The sequence below is a fragment of the Hakea prostrata genome, chromosome 1 (genome assembly GCF_041222555.1).
Source record: "Hakea prostrata isolate BN-2017 chromosome 1, UWA_Hpros_2, whole genome shotgun sequence".
In the NCBI taxonomy this organism is placed as follows: domain Eukaryota; kingdom Viridiplantae; phylum Streptophyta; class Magnoliopsida; order Proteales; family Proteaceae; genus Hakea; species Hakea prostrata.
In genome coordinates, this window is record NC_142600.1 from 5,295,184 (window position 1) to 5,318,649 (window position 23,466).

At 36.5% G+C, this 23,466-nt stretch overlaps 2 protein-coding genes across 5 annotated transcripts; both read right to left on the reverse strand.

Moving 5' to 3' along the window:
- Positions 1 to 632: 632 nt before the first annotated feature.
- Positions 633 to 9,522, reverse strand: SGS3 (XS domain-containing protein / XS zinc finger domain-containing protein-like protein). 3 transcript variants are annotated; one of them, XM_089157216.1, is made up of 7 exons: positions 9,288 to 9,522; positions 8,654 to 8,707; positions 5,405 to 6,478; positions 4,309 to 4,603; positions 3,533 to 3,777; positions 1,547 to 1,704; positions 633 to 1,143 (listed from the first exon to the last, which is right to left on the reverse strand). In XM_089157216.1, the coding sequence occupies exons 3-7, from the start codon at positions 6,458 to 6,460 to the stop codon at positions 909 to 911; spliced, it is 1,989 nt and encodes a 662-aa protein (XP_089013342.1). In that variant the 5' UTR covers positions 6,461 to 6,478; positions 8,654 to 8,707; positions 9,288 to 9,522; the 3' UTR covers positions 633 to 908. The 3 variants fall into 3 exon arrangements, with proteins under 3 accessions (XP_089013342.1, XP_089013334.1, XP_089013327.1); XM_089157208.1 differs by having other exon boundaries at positions 8,649 to 8,707; XM_089157201.1 differs by lacking the exons at positions 8,654 to 8,707; positions 9,288 to 9,522 and having other exon boundaries at positions 5,405 to 6,484.
- A 7,628-nt stretch (positions 9,523 to 17,150) lies between these two features.
- LOC149026911 (RNA-binding (RRM/RBD/RNP motifs) family protein) lies at positions 17,151 to 21,632 on the reverse strand. 2 transcript variants are annotated; one of them, XM_089157241.1, is made up of 7 exons: positions 21,458 to 21,632; positions 21,108 to 21,375; positions 20,641 to 20,773; positions 19,962 to 20,094; positions 19,500 to 19,536; positions 19,084 to 19,387; positions 17,151 to 18,671 (listed from the first exon to the last, which is right to left on the reverse strand). In XM_089157241.1, exons 2-7 carry the CDS (start codon positions 21,291 to 21,293, stop codon positions 18,553 to 18,555), a joined length of 912 nt encoding a protein of 303 aa, XP_089013367.1. In that variant the 5' UTR covers positions 21,294 to 21,375; positions 21,458 to 21,632; the 3' UTR covers positions 17,151 to 18,552. The 2 variants fall into 2 exon arrangements, with proteins under 2 accessions (XP_089013367.1, XP_089013372.1); XM_089157246.1 differs by having other exon boundaries at positions 18,579 to 18,691.
- Positions 21,633 to 23,466: the final 1,834 nt, after the last annotated feature.

The following is a 23,466-nucleotide window of genomic DNA, read 5'->3' on the forward strand; positions in this document are numbered from 1 at the left end:
GAGGCAAATATTATATTTGAATCGTATAACCTTCTAGCAGAGAAAAGCTCAACTGCAAACTAATTAATCGGTGACAAGTCTCTATAACCAAAAGCTTGAAGACCCCAAGAATCGTGACTGATCGTTCAACTATTTTAAAACGTGGCAATCATTTGCCACAATAAGGTGGTTCAGCTTTGGGTACCTACATAAAAATGATCATTCCACAACCAGGGGCTGTATGCAGACGTCAGAAAAATAAATCCATAATAGAGGCGAAGGGAAGGGCACAACCCACACAAATATTACGCCGACCAAAAGTAACCATAGATTGTAAATCTATTTTTATTACCAATAAATAAATAAACCTATTTTATTATTTCTTCGTCAAGTTAATTCTGAGATGTGGGGTGCAAAAATGGGGTCAAACGAAAACTCGGGAAAGACCTTTTTACCTGTAGAATGGCAAACGCAAAATTTTTAGTGTGATTGTTAGAACAAAAAAGGAGAGTCTATTAGGAAAATAGCAGATATCCTTTTCCTATTCTTTTCAAATGGATTTCACTTTTGACAAAATGAAGAAAGAGAAAAGAAAAAAAAAAAACCTAAGAGGGTGGGGGAATGTGAGCATCCTTCAATGAAATGGCAAAGCGTGACACCAAAATAGAAATTTTAAGCGGCAACAAACTAAAATTCGTAATTCCTAAGAAGGCATACATACATCATCTGATGCACCATCAAAGTTTTCCCTTTCGAATGTTACTACTGATCTAGTTTTTTAAGATCTGGAAAAGATCTAACAGGTCCATGTTTGTGTAGTATGAACTATATTCGAGTATGTTTACCAAAAAAACGTAAAGAGAACTACAGTCGAGTATTAGTATTTAAAGGACAACCCATCAAAGCAGCTCTTCTCACCATGTACGCTATTACTCCTGAACATGGCCGTCATTGGCTTCCTTGGAGTGTCCTGGAGTATAATTGGACATTAGTTGCGACATCAGGATTTCAAATTCCTTCTCCAGCTCAATCTCTTCTGCGTAATGCCTCTTCTTCATCTCAGCCTTTTTGGTCTCATGTGAAAGTATTAGCTTCTCTCTCTCCGCTTCAAATTCCCTTACCACCTCCTCCTGGGCATGAATGAATCTTTCAATCTCCTCATTCCTGAAAAGCAACAGTTTCTTACTGTCTGAATAAACAAAAACAATAAACTGGGCATCCTGTTTACACAGGCCAACCTGTGAAGTATAACCATTTTGGACATTGCGTTGCCATCACTAATTTACTGTAAGAGTTCTTGGACACTAGACCACCAATCTGGTTCGATGACCAGACAACATTCATTGAGTTGTCACTAATTTACTGAAGAGTTCTTGAACAGACGGCTAAAAGACCAATCTCGTTTGAGGAATAAACTGAACTATTGCATCTTTAGCGTGAAAGCATAAAATTGCAGATATTATATATATATAAGGTCATATAGTAGGATTCATCATTCCAAACGTAAGAGATATAAAACCACCATCAAAACCTGAGACTACTATTTTAAGGACAGAAAGCAACAAACCTTAGTTTCTGGTCCTCTTTGGATGTGGAATTCGCATTAGATTTCTTCACTTTTTGACGTTCTTCCTGTAGTCGTTCCTCAAACTCTTTCTCCTTGTCTACTGTAGATTGTTGAATAAATCTGATTTGATCCTTGAAAAATTTCTCTTGGTAGTCCATCTGGGGGGTTGGGGGGAATGTAAAACAATTTGAAAAGGTTTTTGAGTATTTTGACAATCTAGGAAAAGAATACTGACAAACATAGTCCCCGGTGTCCTAACATAATGCCAATTCTTTTTGAGTTGGGCTTAGTGAAAGCCCTGCATCTAATTGCAGAAGCACAGAATTAAATAAAAGCCAAGCATAACTGCAGAAAACTTGAAAAGCAACATTGAGGATTTATACAACTTATAACATACAAGCAGAATAAACGGGAAGGGGGGGTCATCAATGAAATGTTTCTCTTCTACACAGAGGGTGCATATTGCTATAGGACTAGTGTATAAACTTCTCAGAAATAAATAAAAACCAGCATGTAACTTGAAAAGAAAAATGGAAGCATGTTATAGTATTTAGAATGGTACTGTATCCGCAGGTAAACCTGTAAAAGCATTGACAAATATTTAAGATAATCTACGAAATAGCCTAGTGCTACCCTTTGGTAAGGACAGCACATCCAGCATAAAACACACATATTCCTGTCCACAAGGTGCAAGAGATTCAAAGGCTTCAAATAACTCTGCATTTTGCCAATCTAAAAGATTGGGGACTCTTTAAGAGGTTTTTTCTTTTTGGATGAATGAGATTGCTGAGGCTGATTGTAGTAAGTTCTGTTAAGCAAATCTTTAATGAGTTTGTGCCCCAAAAGAAAAAGACATATTCAGTAAGTTGCCAAGCAACTCGCCCCTAACCATGGAACAGACAACAAAGGCTACAAGCTTGATATGGGCGAGTCGAGCATACTGCATGTATTCATTTGCTTTCCGTGATTAACCCAATCATGAAGAAGGATAGTATCAGCAAAGTCTTTCATCAGCCTCCTGGTGTTTGGGCACGATAACTCAGATAGATCTTCCTCCAGTCCACAGCATCCATGCTGCTCTGGGCGATTCTCTAGGATGGACAAAAATGGCCTTATGCTCAAAGAAGTAAAATTCTAAGCAACACAGAACATTTTGTGTTCCCTTGGAAGTTAACCAGAAGCAAAACAATGCAGTTTTCTTTTCTTTATTGCTTGACAAGTTGACAGTTATTGGAAGCATAACATATTTGAAATGAGAAGGCAATAATGGATCTATCATCATATTAATTTTGCAAATTGAATAAAAAATAAAAAAAACGTCACAATATGGAGGCATTAAATCTGATTCCAGATTTTCTTCCCAACTCACAATACTTCATGCAACATTATAAAATACCTATAACCCCACACGCCCCAACCCCAAAAAAATCCCCCACGAAAAATATTATAAATAGCCATCTATAAGAAAATATGATACATTGACATCAGAATTGAACTAAAGAATTTAGCCCTCGACCACAGTTTACCTCAGACTACAGATATGTAACAAAAGAACAATATTTGATAACTATTCACAACTGGCATGTTTCCATGCTATCAGTTTTCCCTTCCCATGCATGACAGTTACTTTGCTCTTCAGTGTTGGTAAAGAACCAGACATGCAAACCTAAAATTTGTAGGAACTATAGAAAGAGTTAACATGATCATCCATTGTAACCTAAAGGTCGAGAGGCCAAGACATCAAAATCACAAAGGTAAGAACAAATTTATTGGCATAAATAATTTCAAAATGTTTCTTACTGAAGCAGGTCATGTTATATCAAGCAGTAGATATAGCTAATAAGCAACTGCTTGAATTGCAATGACGCATGTCAGACACAGAGCAAGGCAGCTGGTGCAGCTCAGAACTTCTATATGTATATACAACCACTGAATGGGCAACAACACGCAGTAAACACGTGTTGGACAGAATGTAGGAAAAATTACCTCTTCTTTGTTTTGTTCATGTTGCTCTTTGGTTCTCTGTCTCACTATACGATTATCTTCCATAGTCTTTCGCAGTTTCTGATTCAATACCTCAAATGATTCAGCTAAAACCTTTGAACGCCTTTGTTCTTTTGCCACCTTGTCTTTAAAATAAATCAACTGTTGATTATCTTCATTCATTTGCTTCATTGGACCCACAACCATTTCTTGGTAAGATCTTATTTCAAATTTCAGCTTCGACTTGCCTGATCAATTACATTCAATCAGAAAATAAATTGAAAATATGGGACTTGAAATAAAGAATTACAATGTATAACCAAAATCATATAAAACTTGGTATGATTTTGTGTTGAACAATAATGTTCAGGTGAATGGAAGAAACTCATAACCCAGACAATTAAAATCACTGCCTGATTTCCCTCAACAAACATACTGCATTGTACAAGCATACAACTGACTGAGAATACGTGATAGTTCAGCAGGTTGATAAGCAACATTACATACATTTGGAAGGTAAGGATCATAACTGTTAATTACTAAACAGCATATACAAGATAGTTCTGCAGGTCGGTAAGTATAGCCAAAATGCATCACCACTAACAGCTAAACATCACATACAACTGGCAGGTAAGGATCATAATAGTAAACTACTAAACTGCATATACAAGCCAAATGGCCCAAAAACTTGTGAGAAGAAACCACAGTTGCAGAGACAGGAAGTAATTCTAAAAAACCAGGCCATCTCCAATACAAATTAGGCAAGGGAAGAATCGCACCAGCACAGTGTTGGTTGAAAAGGTCCAGGTCTTGCTTGCAAGCCATAAAACCATAGAGCTGACGTTCCCCACCTGCAGAGAATAGCACCCGACGACGGTCCCAATCATCCCTATGTGTTCTTTGCTCAAGAAAATGTTCATCCAGGCGCTCCGCCTCCAAATAGCCAATCGCAGAGCTCTCAAATATCAACAAACTCATTCCTCTGTGCCCTTGTGGGCCATAGGAATGCCGAGCCTTCACTGCCGCATATGCACTGAAGTAATCAAGAAGTTCCTGATTGCCCATGCCTATCCACTGCCAATCAAGGAGGACACAATAATGAGTTTGCTTAAACACAATGTGATATGATGAAGGCCACAAATAGCCACGAGGATGATATAATGGTCAGTACCATGGAGTACACAGTAAACCGTCACAAAGGTGATACATAACAGTTTGACTATAGTATACTGCAGCATAAAATATTGTTTTAAACAACTAATACAAGATGAATACACCTAGAAGGTTCCGGAAAAGTGAAAACAACTAATTCCTTTAAATTAGTAATTTGGCAAAGCCATCCAGGATGACAAACTGTGACCAAGAAGTCAGGTTCAAGTTTCTAGAAACAGCCTCTCTGCAAAATGGAGGTAGCATACATTATGACCCTCCCCAGACTTCCTTGTCAATCACTGGGTACACACTCTTTTCCTTCAATTTTTTTTTTCAAGGGGGCAAAAAAAAAAACACCAAGATGGCACATCCTGTTAAAATTTTCATGCTAGTCCAAAAATATGCCGTGTGTGCAGACCAAGTGGAGCCCAAATTCTGTGGATTAGAAGTAAACCACAAGGTTCCTTGCCAGAATGCTAATTTTCAACCCGTAACCACCCTGGTCCACACATATATGAGGCCCAATTTCAGATGCCTAATAAAATGAAGGTAAATTTGGATCTATGTTTTGTAACATACACACTTCAGAAATTAGATTCATCTCAGCAGATTATGCTTAGAATCTCAATCTAGAATAGATATCATGCATTTGTTAAGGAGGTAGCCAAGCTGCAAAGAGAATATTGTGGAAGGACTACAGCTGATGGAAAATTGGATGCATACTTTTTCATTATCATCCTGCTCAAGTCTTGTGTTCATGATAATAACCATAGGTGGCCAGACTATTTCCTTGTCAGTAACTGTCTGTTTCAGGCCTTTCCATTTACCATAAGCTTCCCCAGATGGTATAACTGAAGTTCCCCTCCTATGCAGCTCCTCATCTAACAATTCAGCAAGCTGACGATGGAGCTTCACCCGATTCGCTCCTTTTGTCTTTGCATGAGTTATCAATGGCTGCAGGCCTCGATACCAGTCAATAGCACCTGGGCCATCTTTGCATGCTGGGCAGTGCCACTGCCTCATTGGCTCAGTAATTTGTTCATTCGTCAAACTATCCAAGGCATCAAAGAATTCCTTGAACCACTTGCTCTTCTTCAGTGTCTCATGGCTTTTCTGACTTTCATCAGAATCATAGCTATCACTTAGTATATCATCATCATCTTCTTCATCATCCACTGGCTCATCATCATCCTCATCCTCATTGACAAACCTATAGTCTTCTCCTCCAGCAGAACCCACATTAGTTTTAGGGATGTTATAATTTCCCAGGCAATCTTCTGAAGCCCCAAATTGTCCAACAGGCCTATTGGCCCAATTCCTCCCATGCATTAAGTGAGGAGGTGTGACGGCTGGTTGTCCCCATCCTCTATTAGATGAATTGGGTTTTGTGTTTCCTCTTCCAGCTGGTTTCAGTTCAGCAGCCTGGGTCTGCCATGCACCACCAGAATTTCTACCTGAACCACTATTATTAACCAGACCAAGCTTCTGTATTGTATCAGGCTGGCCCCAGGCTTTAGGTCCCCCAGTGCTCTGAGTTCCCCATGGCTTTGCAGAACCAGTTCCCGCTCTGTTCCTGGATTTCCTTGCACAAACCTCCCACTCACCATCTTGTGCACTATCCAGGCTGATGTCTGCCACATCCTGACTCAGTTGATCCACGTTGGGGCTGTTGTTACCAGGAATAGTGCCTCCATGTGGCTGCCCATGCTGAGTGCTCACACTTTTACCTTTCGGAGATGAACTAAAATTACCAGCTAAGGGTTTCTTGCTACCTCCCATGTCAGTTTTCTGGAGGACCTGCATTATTTGGTTTGAATATAAACTAGTCAAAAATTAATAGAACATCATGAAGAATAAAAAAATGTTAAGGAAGAGATACATGGGATCCATATTAATTAGATCACTAGGACACTCTACCAACAGCAGACCAGCTTTTATGCCACACGGCCCACACACAAAATGAGGAAAACAGTAACTGGGGAAGACATAAATGAGGAAAACATTAACTGGAGAATTTCCAAAAAGAAAACTCCCATGCTAAAAACTACATCATCAACTGATAAACAAAATAATAGTCTCTTCAACACAAGCATACAGAATAAAGTATATGCATATATATGACAATCACAGTGATTATTTTGAAGTGGAAGATCACCAGCAATAGTTAATGCTCGATCACATTCCACATCAATATCCTACTTTTGATTTTCCTAATCAGCAATTTGTTGCTGGTATATACTGTGCCTGTAGTCAAGTGAAGTGTAACAGAATAACACATGATAACACTGCCTGGCACACAAAAAATGTTCAGGATGTATTCGCAATTAAAAACAATCATGAGGTCATTTTCCACTAAAATTATTTACATGAATGAAACATGTAAAATGCTTAAACTTCAACCCAAAAAAAAAACCATTTCAAAGATGAAGGAGCAGAAAATAAACTGGATTTGAAAGTTTACAACCACCGATCACACAGAAACAGAATCGCGTTCTACAAAACTCTAATTTACACCAGAATCCACAGGATAATAAAAAGAATATCCATCCAGAGGCAAACAATAAAGTGCATCTATATTCCTACTGGCAAATCACATAACACTACAGCAAAGAAACAACTAACTATTTCATCAGATATTAAGGCTTGCCCACTTCACTTAATTATTTGTTTTCGTGTCAAGAAAAAAAAATCATGTCAAGTGCAGGAAATTCCATGAAATGTAAAGTTTGCAGATTATCTTAAAATCTACTTGAGTTATCTCCAAATCTCTATATGTGATTGAATCATCATAAGCTACATGAAAAGCATGGCCCTTCATCGCACGCGCATAGGGTGGGGGACCTCCAAAGTGAGGGGTCAGGAAAAGCTTAAAGTAGAAAATACCAGTCATTTGAGGTCAGATTGAGGCACAGATTTAGTGTAAAAAATCACTCCCTTGCAGCACGACATTGCAGTAACAAGTTGAGCAAGTTGGCTGAAGTAAGTTGCATAACTATCAGCAAGTTAAGCATAAAACCTTTTCTATTGAATATTTTAACTTCCATCACTGTGGAAATAAAGAAATACATACACCATCTTTGATAAAGTATATCTGTCAGAGTTGAACCACAAGAATCATCTTGTTTGGTCTTTAACCAGAACAAGATTGACATTCACTACAACCAACAACTACAACAAGGAGGAGAACTAAATGGGGTTGGCTAACAAGATTGACATTCACTGATCTGGGGAATTAGGGGGAAAGATAGGAGAACTCATATTTTGACCAATTACTTATTCAAACTACACAATACTCCCATCTAACATCTCAAAAAGATATGAATACAGCCTCATTTTCACAAGAAACAAATGGAAAAACAGAAAAGTAGAAAGTTCGGTATGGAAATTATTCTCAAGAACATTTAAAAAAAAAAATAAAAAAAAAAAAAACCCAGCATGGAATTCAAGTGATAAAAAGCATATTATCTATTATTGGTCAAGAAGACAGAAAAACATAAATATACTTACGGTGAATTCATCAGGTAACTTACATGGTGCCACAACCCGCAAAATCAATAACCATATAAATATCCACCCATACCTACTTTAACCATAGTAAACTATTTAATAGACCAAGAAAAGACAGAAAGAGAGAGAGATCCATTGCTCACGAGATTAACAACTCGATATTTTCTTAGAAATAAATAAATGAAAAGAAGCAAGAATTGTCATACTTGAGCCAAATGAAACATCGAATCCCTCGAAGAGCATGACAGACAAACACAGATTTTAATGCTAGGGTTTGGGTTTTCTTCGTCTGCCAATGAATGTCAATAATACATAGTGGACTTCATACACCTCAAATCAATGACAAAAATAAGCAAAGGTGCTGCGGATGATGACAATATTAGGCGTTATTAGAAATTACAACAAAATAATGATAACAATAGCATACAAACTAACAGTGAGAGGTAAAGCAACTAACAACCTTGCCTTTGTCTTGTTCTCTGAGAATCTGATCCTTCGAGAAGGATGTATCACTACTACCTGCGAGAAAGTAAAGTTAGAAATGGGAAGGGAAAAAAAAACTATGCAGAGAAATGTGTGTAAACAGAGAAATTTAGAGACGCGCGCGGACACAAAGACACAAGGCAATCTAGAAGTGAAGACAAAGCAAAGCATCAGATATGGAAAGAAGTAGTCTCATTTAGATACAGAGGAAGAAAAAAATCCGGGAGCGTAAGAGGAGACGAATCAAAATAATGGATTCCTCCGATAAAGAATAACTAACCAGAGAAGGCGGAGCAACGTTAAAACAACATACGCAAATTAACCATAATCACTGATTAAACGATCTACGGTTACATTCAGACACAGATCAAACAGACTCTCGCAAAATTATTCGAATCAGGAGAATAATAATAAGTAATTTCACACAACAGATTACTTCTCAAATCCATCCTCGTTCTTGATCGGGAAAAAACTACATAGTTTGAGATAAAAAGACATTCAAAGCAGGAGGAGAAAGGAACAGGAATAAAAAATGGAGAGAGACAAAGATACACAATGCAGCGTATGAAAACCTAGCAGTGAAATAATCTGAAAAAAAATATGATAAGAAGTTGACCTAGGTCGTTTCAACTTCAGCTCAGTCCGATCCTCACTGAAATCCTTCTCTGCCAGCGAAAGTAAGAAGAACCGATTCAGAGAAGTAAGAAAGCGACACTCATCTTCGTCGAAATGAAAAAATCAAATGTGGGTGAGAATGGAAAACCAAAAAAGCAAATGCAAAAGTAGCAGAAATGGTGTTCCGACAGAAACAGTGGCTTCGAAGAACGGACAGTAAATTAACCACTACTCAGGCAAAGAACAGCAACGAAAGCATGAAGCGGGTACTGCCTTAAATAGCTGCGCCACAATGGTAACAGGTGGGACCACGGACTTGAAATTTATATAATCCGATTAATATTTTACTTTTCTTGTAGGTGAAGTATCCCAAATTTCCATTTAATAATGCGAAGCGAAAAAGTAAATAGTATCCCAAATTTCCATTTAGAAGAACCAAAATGTCTTTTAAGTTATTTAATATATTATAGGGATAATTACTATTGTCTCCTTGCAGTTTGATTTTATTACTAATAAAATTCTATTCTTTATGAAATTACTGTTGCCCACTTTCCTTATATCGGTGTTAAGTAGCCTAAGTTTGAATATGTTAAAATTAAGAAATCAAAAGACAATGCTATTACATTTATAAAACCAGATTAAATGTCAATTTTACCCTAAACTTCATTTATTTTGAATTAATGAAATGGGCAGAATTCAAATCCGATTTGGTTTACCACGTTCATTAAATTTCATTTATTTTGAATTAAATAAATCGACAAAATCCAAATCTGATTTAGTTTCCTGCCTTTATAAGTTTCATTTATTTTGAATTAATGAAATGGGCAAAATCCAAATCCGATTTGGTTGACCGCCTTCACTAAGCTTCATTTATTTATTTTTGGTACAAATGTGTTTTATTAGCTGTATTTATTTTGAATTAAAGAAATGAGCAAAGCCCTATTTGGTTTCCACCTTCACTAAACTTCATTTATTTTGAATTAAAGAAATGAACAAAATTCAAATCCAATTTGGTTTCCCACCTTCACTTAAATTCATTTATTTTGAAAACATTTTAGATGATATTCAGTTTGCAATTTGAGTTGAATTCGATTTTCTTTCCTCTTCAGTTTATATTTGAGTTTTATTCAATCATTCTTTCTTTATTTGATGGGTTTTTTTTAGAATAAAACGGATTATATTTATTTTTTTCTCCACAGTTAATTAAGGGTACTATTGTTACTTGACAAAAGAATAAATAAGTAAAGAAATAAGTATAAGGGTATTTTGGGATTTTTTAAAAAAATATAAAGATGACACATCATTAGTAAACTAACGAAACTTAACGGTAGGAGGACAATAGTAATTGTAAACAAAGTTAAAGGTTGGTTTAATAATTTTGAAAAGTAAAAATGATACAATAGTAATAAAATCAAAATACGTGGGCCAATAGTAATTATCTCTATATTATATTATTATTATTTTTTTATATATATTTTATTGTAATCATATAATTAACTCTTAATGAACAATTATCTATTTTTAAAGCTATATATTAATACAATGTATTAAATAACTTAAGGAGTATTTTAGTTTTTTCACATTTGAAATTTGAATATACTTAACTGTGGCTAACATGTTAGTCTATTTGGGACCTACATGTAATATATTATATTAAATTTACCCAACATTAATTTATGATCCACTAAGGGGATTCACACATAAAAAAAACTCAAAAAAAAAAAAAAAAAAAAAGGAGGGAAGCACCTTTAGGTTGAGTAGAGTGTTAACAAAATTGTATAGACCCAAGCCAACCCAAATTAAACTTGTGTCGTAAGCCTAACACCGTTCGTTAAACCCAAAGAAGCAAGGTTCGGGTTTGCACCTCAAGCCAACTTGGCCTGCCTTATTCGACCCTATGTTAATGTAGTTAAATTAGAATTATATATAATTTTAGTTTGAGTTGTTATAATCAAGTACCCCACTAGTCACCTAAGGAATAGCATATTTTTGGCAAACACAAAATACATTCATAACAAAGAGATTAAGAGTTTAAATCTACATTGTGGATTACCAAAAAAAAAAAAAATCTACATGGTGTCACTAAACCATGTAATCCACATTTGTTTCGTTTGGCAATGTCTAGTTTTAAGGTTTAGGTTCTTGGATAGGATTAGGTTTAGGCTGGCCCGACCCAACCCAATCTAAAATATTACACCCCTAAAACACCGTCGACAACTAGAGCATGCATGTGCAGATACGCCTGAGAGAGAAGTTCGAGAGGATCACATTTTGATTCAAAACATATTATTGGTTGTCCTTCGATTAGAAGTTTGAGAGTACCACATTTGGTTGAAAGTATTATTGATTTTACTCTGATTTTAATTTAGAGAATGTCACATTTGGTTCAAAATATTATTGATTGTCCTCTAATTATTGCATCTGTCATATATCGATTTTTCCCATTTCCGGTAAGAGTTATATTGATTTATTATTCCTTTTGCTAAGAGTTATACCGATATTTTTCCTTTCGAGTAAGAGTCATATATCGATTTAAACATGGCTGTTTAGATCGGTATTGAGTCAAATATTGACCAATTTTCAAATTGATATCGATATTCAAATGGGTATCACCATATTTATATCATATATTAGCAATGGAAAGGATTCAAGTACTCTTGAATGAATATGTATACAAATTCAAAATCAGATTTTAGTTATCCATTTACAGCTCTATCTACATTCCTCATTAACAATAATAAAAGTGGTAATTTCACTTTCATGCATGGGGCAAAGGGCCAGAGGCAACCCCTGTAAACACTTTGTATGTAAAAAAAAAAAAAAAAAAAAATCATAGATTTTACAATGTATAAAAAATATGCATCCCTTGAAACCCAACTTGTATATGTCAATGGGAAAGAAGAAAAAATTCTAGCATTTTCTCGGATATTATTATTAGTATCCCTTTATTTAATAAAAATAAATAATGTAAGCAGAAAAACCATTAATTGAACCGAAAAGTATTTTATCCGGTAGAAAGATTATAATTTATGGGCTTGTCAAACGAATTGGGATTGGGAGAAACGCTTACATATAGGCTTCCCTCTATTCCTCTTAAATACATTTGTAGTCCCCTGTGCCTTTTGGACGTTGGTTGGGGATTTGATTGATTTGCAGACAAGTCAATGGAGTACCCCTCTATTGCAAGCGATGTTTTTTCCACAAGAAATAAAGGCCATCGTTGATTTTCTAGTATTATTTCAAAGTGCACAAGACTCTTGGGTATGAGATAAAACAAAACTATGAATGTTCACAGTTAAATTTGCCTATTGCCATTGTCTTTCATTGTCTAACATGCAAGGAAATATGACATCATCCTCTAATTCTCCTATGGGTGGAAATATATTTGAAAAATTCATATTCTTCGCAAAGTAAAGCAGCTTATTTGAAGAGCTTCACACGAAGCTCTTCCATCGAGTAAAACATTATTTGACTGGGGCGGTGTAATGCATCTTCTTATGAGTCTATTTGTCATGTACTGTTTTCTGGCACACATGCAAAAGAATGTTGAAAGTTTTCTCATCTTAGGCTAGACATTTCAGACTCTGTAGATACTTGTATCTTGATTGGATAGATTATGTACATAGCAAGTTCCAATCATTTGTGATGAATTGTCGCTAGCCCGACTTACTCAACTTTCGAGAGTAGTTGTGAACTTGGATTACCAGCAAACAATCCTTGCCCTTTTGTAGATTGTGCTCATTCTCCCGATTGGGCATGGCTTGATATGATTCATAAGATTATGCATCTATCTATGTTTTTTTTAGTACATTTTTAATATACTAGCACGTCCCAAATTATGTTTACTAAGTATATTTAACTTTATTTTTTTTTTCTTAACTATTAGTTATTTAACCTGTGGGGCCAAGATGTTTAGTTTGAATAGGGTTTGATGACAAGTTCCACCTCTTTTTGTAGTGGACAATTTTTTTTCTAACCTCTCAGTGTGTCGAGAGTCTATTCTAATTATGGTTTGATGGAAGAAAAAAAAGGAACTGATGAGAGCCATAAGAAAATTTTGAAAAATGACGGAAGAAAAAGTTGGTGGAGACATGTGAAATGTTGGGGAGTGCTTGGGCGAAAAAAAGAAATATACGTTAGGGATGGGGGCCATTGGAGTCAAAATAATAAAAAGAAAAAGTTAAAAACACCAATTAAAATACGAATCCACATAACCAAAAACTCAAAAGGTGGCTCAGCTTAGAAATTCTCTCTATCATGCAAGTTAGATTAATTAAAATATTTATATTTCATATAATTAAATTGTTTAATTTATTGAGACTCTAAAGAGAGGATTCAAACGGTCATAATATTGTGTATTTTTTTTACGTAAGACATGCAAGATCCTGTGTTATTTTCAGAGTTTTATGAGTCTTTGGTGTAGCCTGTAGATATCTTCTCCACCCAATCTGTCTGTTTTTCCATTCTCTTACACTCACATAATGCCTGACACAAATGATGGAGCATAAGTAAATTGGATGAAGAAAGTATGGATCCTGAGTCTTATGTGTTTTATGGATCCTTAGTCACTTAATCATTAGCTCAATGTTTAACTTGAAAAGCAATGTCATTCCAATAGATGATAAATTGGACATTTTGCACACCATAGTACTTGATTTTCGTGAGAGTGAACATAAGATTTTATTTCTATATTAAATTTTGCTTGAATAATTCACTTATAATTATAAAAAATGACAAAACTATTTGATTTTAATATGAATTAAGAGAAGCATCGATTATTATACACAGATGAAACTGTATATTTCCCCCCACTAATCCAACTATTCTCATATAAAATGTTAAGCATTTGTTAAGTCTTGCCATCTAGCCCTTGGTTATAAGAGGTCATTCTATAAAATACATGAAACGTTTCAGGAAGATTTTCTTCTCTCTCAAGAAAATAAAATGGAAAAACAAAAAGGGTGGGGGGAGGGGGCCAGGGCAGAAGGAAAGATCCGGGAAATTATATACTCATCTTTAATTATTACCAAGAGAGAGAGAGAAAGAGAGGAAAAAAGAAAGAAAAAAACCCGCTCATTTTTAATTAGGGCTATATAGAATGTTAAGCATTTGTTAAGAGGCCTTGATTAGAAGAGGCCATTCTAAAAAATACATGAAACGTTTAAGGAAGATTTTTTTCCCCCCAAAGAAAAAAGTGACAAGAGAGGGTGGAGGATGGGGGCGAGGGGCAGAAGGAAAGTTCCTCAAAACTATTTATTCATCTTTAATTATTACCAAGAAAGAGAGAGAGGGAAAAAGATGAAAAAATAAAAGAAACCCGCATAAGGAAACTTCCCCAAAACTATCTACTCTTCTTTAATTATTACCAAGAGAGAGAGAGAAAGAGATGAAAAAAGAAAAGAAACCCGCAGAAGGAAAGTTTCCCGAAACTATCTACTCATCTTTAATTATTATCAAGAGAGAGACAAAGAGATGAAAAAAGAAAAAGAAACAAAAAATTCATTTTTAATTAGGATTATATAGAATGTTAAGCATTTGTTAAGTCTTGCTATCTAGCCCTTGGTTATAATAGGCCATTCAGAAAAATACATGAAACATTTAAGAAAGATTTTCTTCTTCTCCAAAGAAAATAAAATGGAAAAACAGGAGTGGGTGGGGAGGGGGCCAGGGGCACAAGGAAAGATCCCTGAAACTATCTATTTCATCTTTAATTATTAGCGAGAGAGAAAGAAAGATAGGGGAAAAAAAGAAAGAAAGAAAAAAACCGCTCATTTTTAATTAGGGCGGTCCAATCTTTTTGTTTCCAACTGGTAAGGAAATCCAAAATCATGTAATTTTTGTACGTTAAATTTGACTTGTGCAACATAATTTAAACCCATATTCTTTTAATATATAAATTAGTGAAAATGAAAAACTCAAATCAAATAAAAAAATATATATAAGAATCACATCTCATCACGCCTAGAGTTTTTATTTTCTTTGTAAAAATATAAAAACAAAAATATCAAATGAAATAGTGAAGATTTAAAGACCTAATAAATGCGATGAGTCCACAATAAACATAGGTGGTATATATGATTTTGGATATTGGTGGGGTATACCACTTATATTTTTGTGTGGACTCGTCTCATTTGTTAGGTCTTCAAATCTTTAAAGAAGAAATGACGCGCACTCTTAGCAAGAAAATCAACAAACTCATTGCCAATCCCATGAATAAAGCTAAAAATAACTATATTAAATAGAAAACAAAGTTTTAAAATACCCAAAACTAAACTAGAGCGCTTCTAATGTAAAGAGGATTAGAGCCTTTGAAGAGCCAGAACGCCAATGAAATCTCACATTATGCATTCATTTTCCTCCTTTGTGTGACAAGTAATTCCAAAACCCATCAACAAAAATTTTAAAAAAGGGCAAGCTCGTGTGAAATGCGATGAGTTGGCATTTGACAAAGATCCCCCGACCCCTTTGAGACTCCATAACGTGTGATTTGAATATCTTGATTATCTACCATGAGTGATAGGCGGATTTCACATAAAACTTACCATCTTTAGCTTTATCTCAAATCCAAGAATCTAATGTATCAGAAGACAGATAGAAATAGAGAGTATAGCTTGAATTTCATTTGTAGAAAATAAAGATTGAAGCTAAAGTAAATTTCAAAGACGATTATCTCAATCAATAAGATCATATTATGGTATAATGACCAATCTACTCCAATTTAAACTCTTTCACACCCAACTCTCCCTTTGCCTATCTTCTACATACACCTCATCGGACCACCACCGCCGAAAACCACCCCAACCCTCTACACCACCTCACTATCTCCGCCGGAAAATCTCTCTCTCTCTTTGCGGTGAATTTGTTGGCCCACTCTCTAGCCCAGGAGGCCCGGTCTTTGTCAAGCAGGACCTGTTGCCCATTATCCACCTCATGCATTCAGGCTTTGTGTCTTTTCAATGATATCATGGTTACCAAAGAAGAAGAAAAAACTCATTCTTAACCATGGAATGCTTTTGGAATGAAAGGTTAGCAAAAAAATAAAAAAGCTTTTGGAATGAAGCATTCTTTTGCCTTTTCTTGGTAAAATGGAATGAAATGTGACAGCAAGAAAACTGGTCGTTTACTTCATGAAGCCCATGTAATCGGGATGAGAAGCTCACGGTTTCCATTCTAAATCATATAATTCACATGCATTGATGCATTGCGTTTAATACTTGTCATTCAGGCTGCGATGGCAAACTCTAAATTTAAAATCCCTTGGATTTCGAAAGTATGGTAAAAGTGTATCTAAAATATTCATTGCAAAATACATAAAATAAATGTAAATAATCGATAGTGTAAAATAATGAATGTAATACTTTTATATATGTTTTAAGTTGAAAGATTTAGATCTATATATTCTATAACTCCCTCACACCCATACAATTTCTTGTAATTCGTATATAAGATTATAGCACATGACAGTAAATTATACAATGGTCACAATTAAAACCCAATTAAAAACTGAATCTAATAAATCCCAAAATTAAGCCTCAAACAAAAAGAGAAACGGGCCAATGGTGGATTAGTAGAGCGGTTAAAAACCCAACCTCCCACTGGGAGGTCCTGGGTTTGCACCCATCCGGCGGCACCTATATTAGTAATATTCCCCCCACCCTATATATAAATTCTTCAGCCTAAAAAAAAAAAAAAAAAAAAACTCTTTCAGACTCTTTTTTGATTAATTATTTTTCAATCCTTTGTGTAGAAAACTAAATCTAAATCATTCTCAAATCACATTGGAAAAAATTAGACATTTTGATGAGTAAGGTCTGTGAAGGGTGTGATTTCAGCTAAGGTGACCACAGTTATTACAAGCTAAATGAAATAATAAGTTGACCATATCCTTAAAATAAAGCATCAGTGTAGATATGCAAAGCAGTCTCTAGATCACATCTAACAGAGTTCCTACACTAACATGACATCAATGAAGAAAGAGTCTTGTTTTAAGGTAGTCCTACTTATTACAGTCCAAATCTTACTACAATTACACATATTATAAAGAGTACCATGCTTCAAAATGACTCAATATTGAAAGAGAGATATACCTAAAACATGATGATGATGACCTTGTTCCTAACCATGGTTGGAGGTTTTAGAGGAGATGAACCCAAGAGACCCAAAATATTACCCTAGGGTTGCCTCAATGGTCTTGATTGCATCATTAGACTAGTGATCAGAGAATCAAAGAAAGAGAGAGAGAGAGAGATAAGAGAGAGATGGAGAGACACAGAAAGAGAGAGAGTGGGGGAAGGGGGAGGGAATCCTAGCTACAAGTCTCTGCTTACAAGTTAGTTTGAACTACTCCAAAGCCATCAATGGAGTTCTTCACAGGTCTGTGTGACTATGACAGGAGGTGAATGCCAAAAACAAGCATTAAGCCCTCCGCTAAACCTAGTTAGATCTGGCTAAAACTCCCATGAGTTCAGCCAAGACAACTGTACAGGACACAATTAATAATGCAATAGGGTGATTGAAAGTCTCTTTCCCTTTCCCTCAGGGAAGATGTGTTGTTGGTTACACAATGACTATATGAGAGTTAATGTGAAGTTTGAAAAGCATTTGAAAACCATGAGCAGAGTCACTCAAGTTTTGGTCAAGTTTTTCAAGAAAGTAAAAACTGAAAACAAAGACACCTAAGTCTCCAGAATTCATCATGTCAATGCTAAAGTCTAGGGCATCCCATGCCCCTTAATGTGTCAAGACTGCCTCTCTACATTTAGAGAGTGCTTAAGCTGAAGCCTTTTATGGTAAGGATACTTATCCAGTTGTCCTTTAGTTGATGAATTTACATCTCTGCAAAGCCTAAGTTAGAGAAAGTTGTGTTGCTTAGCCTTTCCAAGGCTAATTAGGTCAGAAGGAATGTCAATCTCTTCTGTTTCCAACTTAGCTCCCCAGATAGCTAGAGTTGGTGATGATGTGGTTTACTCATACTCTCTAGTCTTTTGGGTTCTTTGGTGGAACCACACAGACTTACAGGGCTGTCTCATAGCCCATCTTGATGAGCAAAATGCAAAATGAACTCGTTTTCACATGACATGCACTAAGGGAGGTGAAGGGTTCTCCTCCAAAGGTGGGCTTAGCCCTGATATAGGGCTAGCTTTTCTGACAAACCCATGGACCCAAACCTGGATTTGCATTTTAGAGAGAGAGATAAAAAGAGGAAAGAGAAAGAGATGAGATACAAGAGAGAACGAAAGAGAGATGGAAGAACCTCAAAACCATGGTTAAGCCGAAGGTTGTTCAGATGCAGTTGGAGTGAAGTGGGTAGGAACGAGTCTGTAGGGCTGAGGTAGTGTTGGGGCATGAACAGTAGTTGGAGCCGTAAGAGTACCCATGGTCACGCCTGTTGTGGAGTAAAACACACTGTTAAAGATATTAGTACCTCCCACATGATATGAACCCAAAAATAGATTTATGGAACAAGAAGTAGTGAAAAGGAAGACAAAATTTTACCAAAAAAAAAAAAAGAAAAGGAAGACAAACTAAGCCCTGCCATGACCACTGGGAGGACAGAATCTTCACCTTAATTTTGTGTATGCAACTATGCAAGCATCACATGGACCACCGACATATAAAAAAAGGAAAGCTGAAAACACTGTAGTTTGCAGCTTTTGCTGACTTCTTGTCCAACGCCAGGAATATGGAATCTTTGTCCTCCCATTGGTCATCGTGTAATATTATATTTCATAAAAGAGGAAATTTTCTTTGGTAAAGATAAAAAAGAAAGCTGGGCTAAGCGAAGAGTTGCAACAAACCTGCTTGAGAAGGTGGAGTGGGAGCGAGAGACATGGGTCCACCGTAGTGATGAGGGAAGCCGGCGGAGGTGATCGGAGGGTACTGGAACAGGTGGTGCGGGTACTGAACACCATATCCGTGGCCGCCCGTGTAGGCTGTAGGGGCAGTAGCACCTCCACCATTTCCCTGCCCGAACTGGAGATATGGGTAGAAAGCAGCGGCGGCGGCGGCAGCACCAGCACCGGTGAGCATTCCTCCTGGCCCTGCACCGTACAATGGGTACTGGGTTGCTGCACCTCCTCCTCCGAAAACACCATAGTAGCTCTGTAACAAACGAATAATAATCCAAACACGTCAGAAATTGCATACGTAATATTACATGACGTCATGGGAAATGCAAGGAAGGTGGAGTAGTTTGCAAAGTCGTCGTACATACCGTTGGATAGGTATAATCTGGTGAGTAAGAAGAATACCTGAAATTGGTAAAGACACAACAGAGAAAGATAATTAACAACAAGTGCAGTTCAGAATGCAATGCTTGAACGAGTTGCAGGTATGCCTTTTTGCGCATGCTTACTCGCGCATGCATGTCGCACGTGGTAAAGTTTGTTATGCATGTGTGCATGAGATGGCAAACACATGCATGAGGATGCTCACGTGAAGACAGTTGTAGGGTTGGTGGATATACATTATTTAATTACTTTCATGACATGCATATACATGATCAAATTTTCATGCATACATGATATATTTGCAGCTTAAATGTGATGATGAAATGCATGAATATGCGAATTTAATACGGGAATGTGAATGAACTGGCAAACCATGTGGAGATTCCTAAATATATGAATAATTTTTTTTGAATAAGGAAACAAAGCTTTATATATGTAGAACATACCCGTACACATTATAGGGAATGCCTTGCTGGATGGCATAATGAGGGAAGGTTGTTGTAGAAGGAAATGGTGTTCCTACCCCACCTTGAACGCCTGTGGGGAAAGAATTTATTACCCTAAAGTTCCTGCTTCCCCCTGACCAATCACAAAAGAACAGTCAAATTCTATACTCAATAACCACAAAAAAGGGAAAAAAAATACCTCAAAGAAAAATCAATGAAGCTTGAAGGTTAATCCAGTCAGGTGTGTTAGCAGAAATTTTGTCTCTGTTTACCTTTCCATTAATAGAGTGTCATCAAACTATTACTTAGATTGTAATAAGAATATTAATTAGCAATATGCATGCATGCATATATATTCATACAATTATAATTAGATGCATGGATAGATCATACATACATACATACATTATCCCTCTAATGCTAATGTGGTGCATCTGGGTGCTGTAAAATCATAATGTCCTCTTTGGGTTTGAAAGATCTGATCAAACCTACAATTCTAAAATGATATTCTATTTCTATCCTCTCTGGTGGGGAAGTAAGGATGGGTTCATCTTACAGATTAAAAAATCAAGGGGGTTAATTAATTTGTGAATTAATGAGGTAAATAAGAGTGGATATTATACATTAACGCTTAATTAGATCAAGAGAATTTGAAAGAGAGAAATGACAACAAATATACCATGTTTTGGTGTAGAAGGCCTGGATCTCTGAACCCCTAGAGAAGCAAGATTGCAGTTGGCCCTCCTCCCATCTATAACAGGAGCTGAATCCACACAAGCTCTCATGGCAGCTTCTGGTTCTTTAAAAGTTACCTGAAACAGAAATAACAGAAGAAGAGCAGAGAACAGTGAAATTTGTCAATATTCTTAACCATTATAATGTAAACGGTAAAAAGAAAAAGAGGGAAAAGTGGATCCTGATCCTTTTTTTCTTTTCTCGTCTTCCCCGTCTTCGATTATTTTGGATCTTAATTAATTCCTTCATGAAGAATACCAACTTTTAAATCTTTTGATATAAACAAAGATCGAGTTACGCAGTTTAAATCACATCAAAATAATGAAAAAAAAAAGAAAGAAAGAAAGAACCGAATATGAAAGAGATATACCAAATCAAGAAAAAGTAAGGAAAGGGAAGTGAATAACTCACAAATCCATAGCCTTTGGACCTTCCTGTGTTCTTATCTGTAATCACTACAGCTTCCAAAATCTCTCCAAACTGTTCAAAGTATTTCTTCATGGTCTCCTTCTGAGTTTCCCAAGCAAGTCCCCCAACAAACACTTTAGTGTAAGTGGTATCACCAAGCTGACCTGGGAGATTTGCTGCTGGAGTCATCTTCAACTATGAATCGAACTTCTCTATCTTTTTTTTCTCTTCTACTACTTCTTCTCCTCGTCGTCTGCTTGGAGGTTCTTTCCTACAAAATTAGCAGAAACTCCTGAATCAGAAACCTTGGCAATAAGCTGTCACTCACAATGATCAAAATGAAGAAAACCTACAAGATTAGGAGTATTTTCTCTAGATTAAGCTGTGAAATCTGGTCAGGAAGGAGAAGTATTGAAGATCAGAAGCCAATTAGGTTAGGGATCAAAGAGCGAGGGAAGAAGAAAAAAGAGAGAAGAGAGGAGAGAGGAGAGAGAGGAGAGAGAGAGAGAGAGAAGAGAGAGAATGGGAAAGCACAAGGTAGAAAAGAGAAAGGCCTTCACATTATACGGACATGTTTTTATATGACAGACTCTCAAGTCCCCACTCTTACATTATTAACGTCACTCATCGCTGTCACCCAATCCCACCATGCACCGAGAAGTGAAATGACCAAAAACCCTTTCTTTGTTTCCAAGAATTGCATAAGATACCCGAAATCAAGCCTTGCGCTAGTCAAAGTGGCAAAAACGGAACGTTGATTTTTCGACGACGGGAATTGTGGGAGCCCATGGAATCACTAGGAGGGTCAGCATTCAACATCTCGCAGATACCCCTTTAAATAAAAAAACAAGATAACAATAATAAATGGGCCCACTGTTTAGATCTTTCGTAGGTTTAAAATCAGGAACGTACGCCTCTTTCCGGAGAATTCTTCCAATCCAATCAGGGTAATTAGGTTTCCGATCAATCTTCATATTGTATAGGTTCCGTTGGATTGGAATATTGTGTTGGATGGCTATGATCTTCGGATCAGCACCGTATTTTGAGTAAAATGCAACACCATTGGACGGCTGTGATCGAGAATCGATCCCATACTTTTTAACTACGACGGAGAAAATCAATACAGGGAGACTACGAGGGTTAAAGGAGACTGGGAATGTTCGTTGACCTGTTGGCGGCGTTGCGCGGCAAAACATTGAAATTTAGTGGGAAGAGTTAATAAGTTAAAATCGTAAAGGGTGTTTTTCGACAATCGGAGATTTCAAGGAGGGTAATTTGGTAAGATGAGAAAAGATGAGCTGGTTTTTTGGATAATCATAATGACCAAACCTTTTTCTCTCTCTTCATCTAACAAGCAAAACAGACTTTTTCAGGGATGGAAGGCAGTCTTGTCTCTTTGATGCCTGCACCCTCAGCTGCGTCCACTTCGGCTCGGCTTAGCCTCAAGCTATCAAATGAATGGAGCCAAACTATGACAATAACCGGCTCACCTATGAGTGTAGCGCAAGCATAAATGTTCTGGCTTAGTGGACGAGTCGCCTCCACTTGGTCAATTCCTAATGATGTGAGTGATTCGATCCGGTTTAACCAGTCAGATAATTTTTCATAATTTAATCATTCTAATTGATATTCTACTGGTTCAACCGGTCTGTTCAACCGGAGATCAGCATGATTTTGGATTACCCAATCGTCCCTAAACTTTAAGGTCCCATGCCTCAAGATAAGTGGATTGGAGGGATGCGCATTGCGCACCCATCACCAAAACAAGAAATGTGGGGCTGTATTGGGCTGTCCTAAGCCTCAAGGCTGTGTTCGAACTTTATTAAAGGAAGGAATACTTGTAATGACAAAAATGCCCTAATTAACTTCTTAGGTCTTAGCTTCCAACATCTCTCTTTTCTGGTCAAAACTTCAAATTTTTCTCTTTTTTCCCCCAGAATGTTTTTCATTCATCATGAGCATGAAAGAAAACTAAGCAAAGCTCAAGCAACCACGAAGAGGAACATGATCAACTTGTTGGGCTTGAACCCGAGAGGATTTTTTTAACGGGAAACATTGAACCCCCTAAGAGCATATATAGGCCTAACCCATAAATTTAACTTGAATTGTTGGGTAGAGGATTTCAACTCTCATTTCATACCTCTATCACATGTTTATGAGGGAGAGTTCATCTTGAAGAATTATTTTTAAGTGGACTATAAGTGAGGGGAAGTAGAATTATGTCTTAAAAATATAATAGAAAAGTGTGAATGAAACACAATTTTTTACCCATGAAAGTAGATGAGCCCAACTCTCAAACCCTTGTTATATATTGCTCCAGCTCACTAGTTAGAAACAAAGCCGATAAATATCACTTATCTCT

What these genes read in the sequence shown, in the direction of transcription:
- SGS3 (XM_089157201.1), bottom strand. Translation starts at nt 6,484, where the DNA reads ATGCAGGTCCTCCAGAAAACTGACATGGGAGGTAGCAAGAAACCCTTA. An exon ending in AGCAGGATGATAATGAAAAA is followed by an intron (nt 4,604 to 5,404) that starts GTATGCATCCAA and finishes CTTGATTGGCAG; the next exon opens with TGGATAGGCATGGGCAATCA. An exon ending in AAAGAGGACCAGAAACTAAG is followed by an intron (nt 1,144 to 1,546) that starts GTTTGTTGCTTT and finishes GTTGCTTTTCAG; the next exon opens with GAATGAGGAGATTGAAAGAT.
- LOC149026911 (XM_089157241.1), bottom strand. Translation starts at nt 21,293, where the DNA reads ATGACTCCAGCAGCAAATCTCCCAGGTCAGCTTGGTGATACCACTTAC. An exon ending in ATTCCCTATAATGTGTACGG is followed by an intron (nt 19,537 to 19,961) that starts GTATGTTCTACA and finishes TACCAATTTCAG; the next exon opens with GTATTCTTCTTACTCACCAG. An exon ending in CAGATTATACCTATCCAACG is followed by an intron (nt 19,388 to 19,499) that starts GTATGTACGACG and finishes CGTTTGTTACAG; the next exon opens with AGCTACTATGGTGTTTTCGG.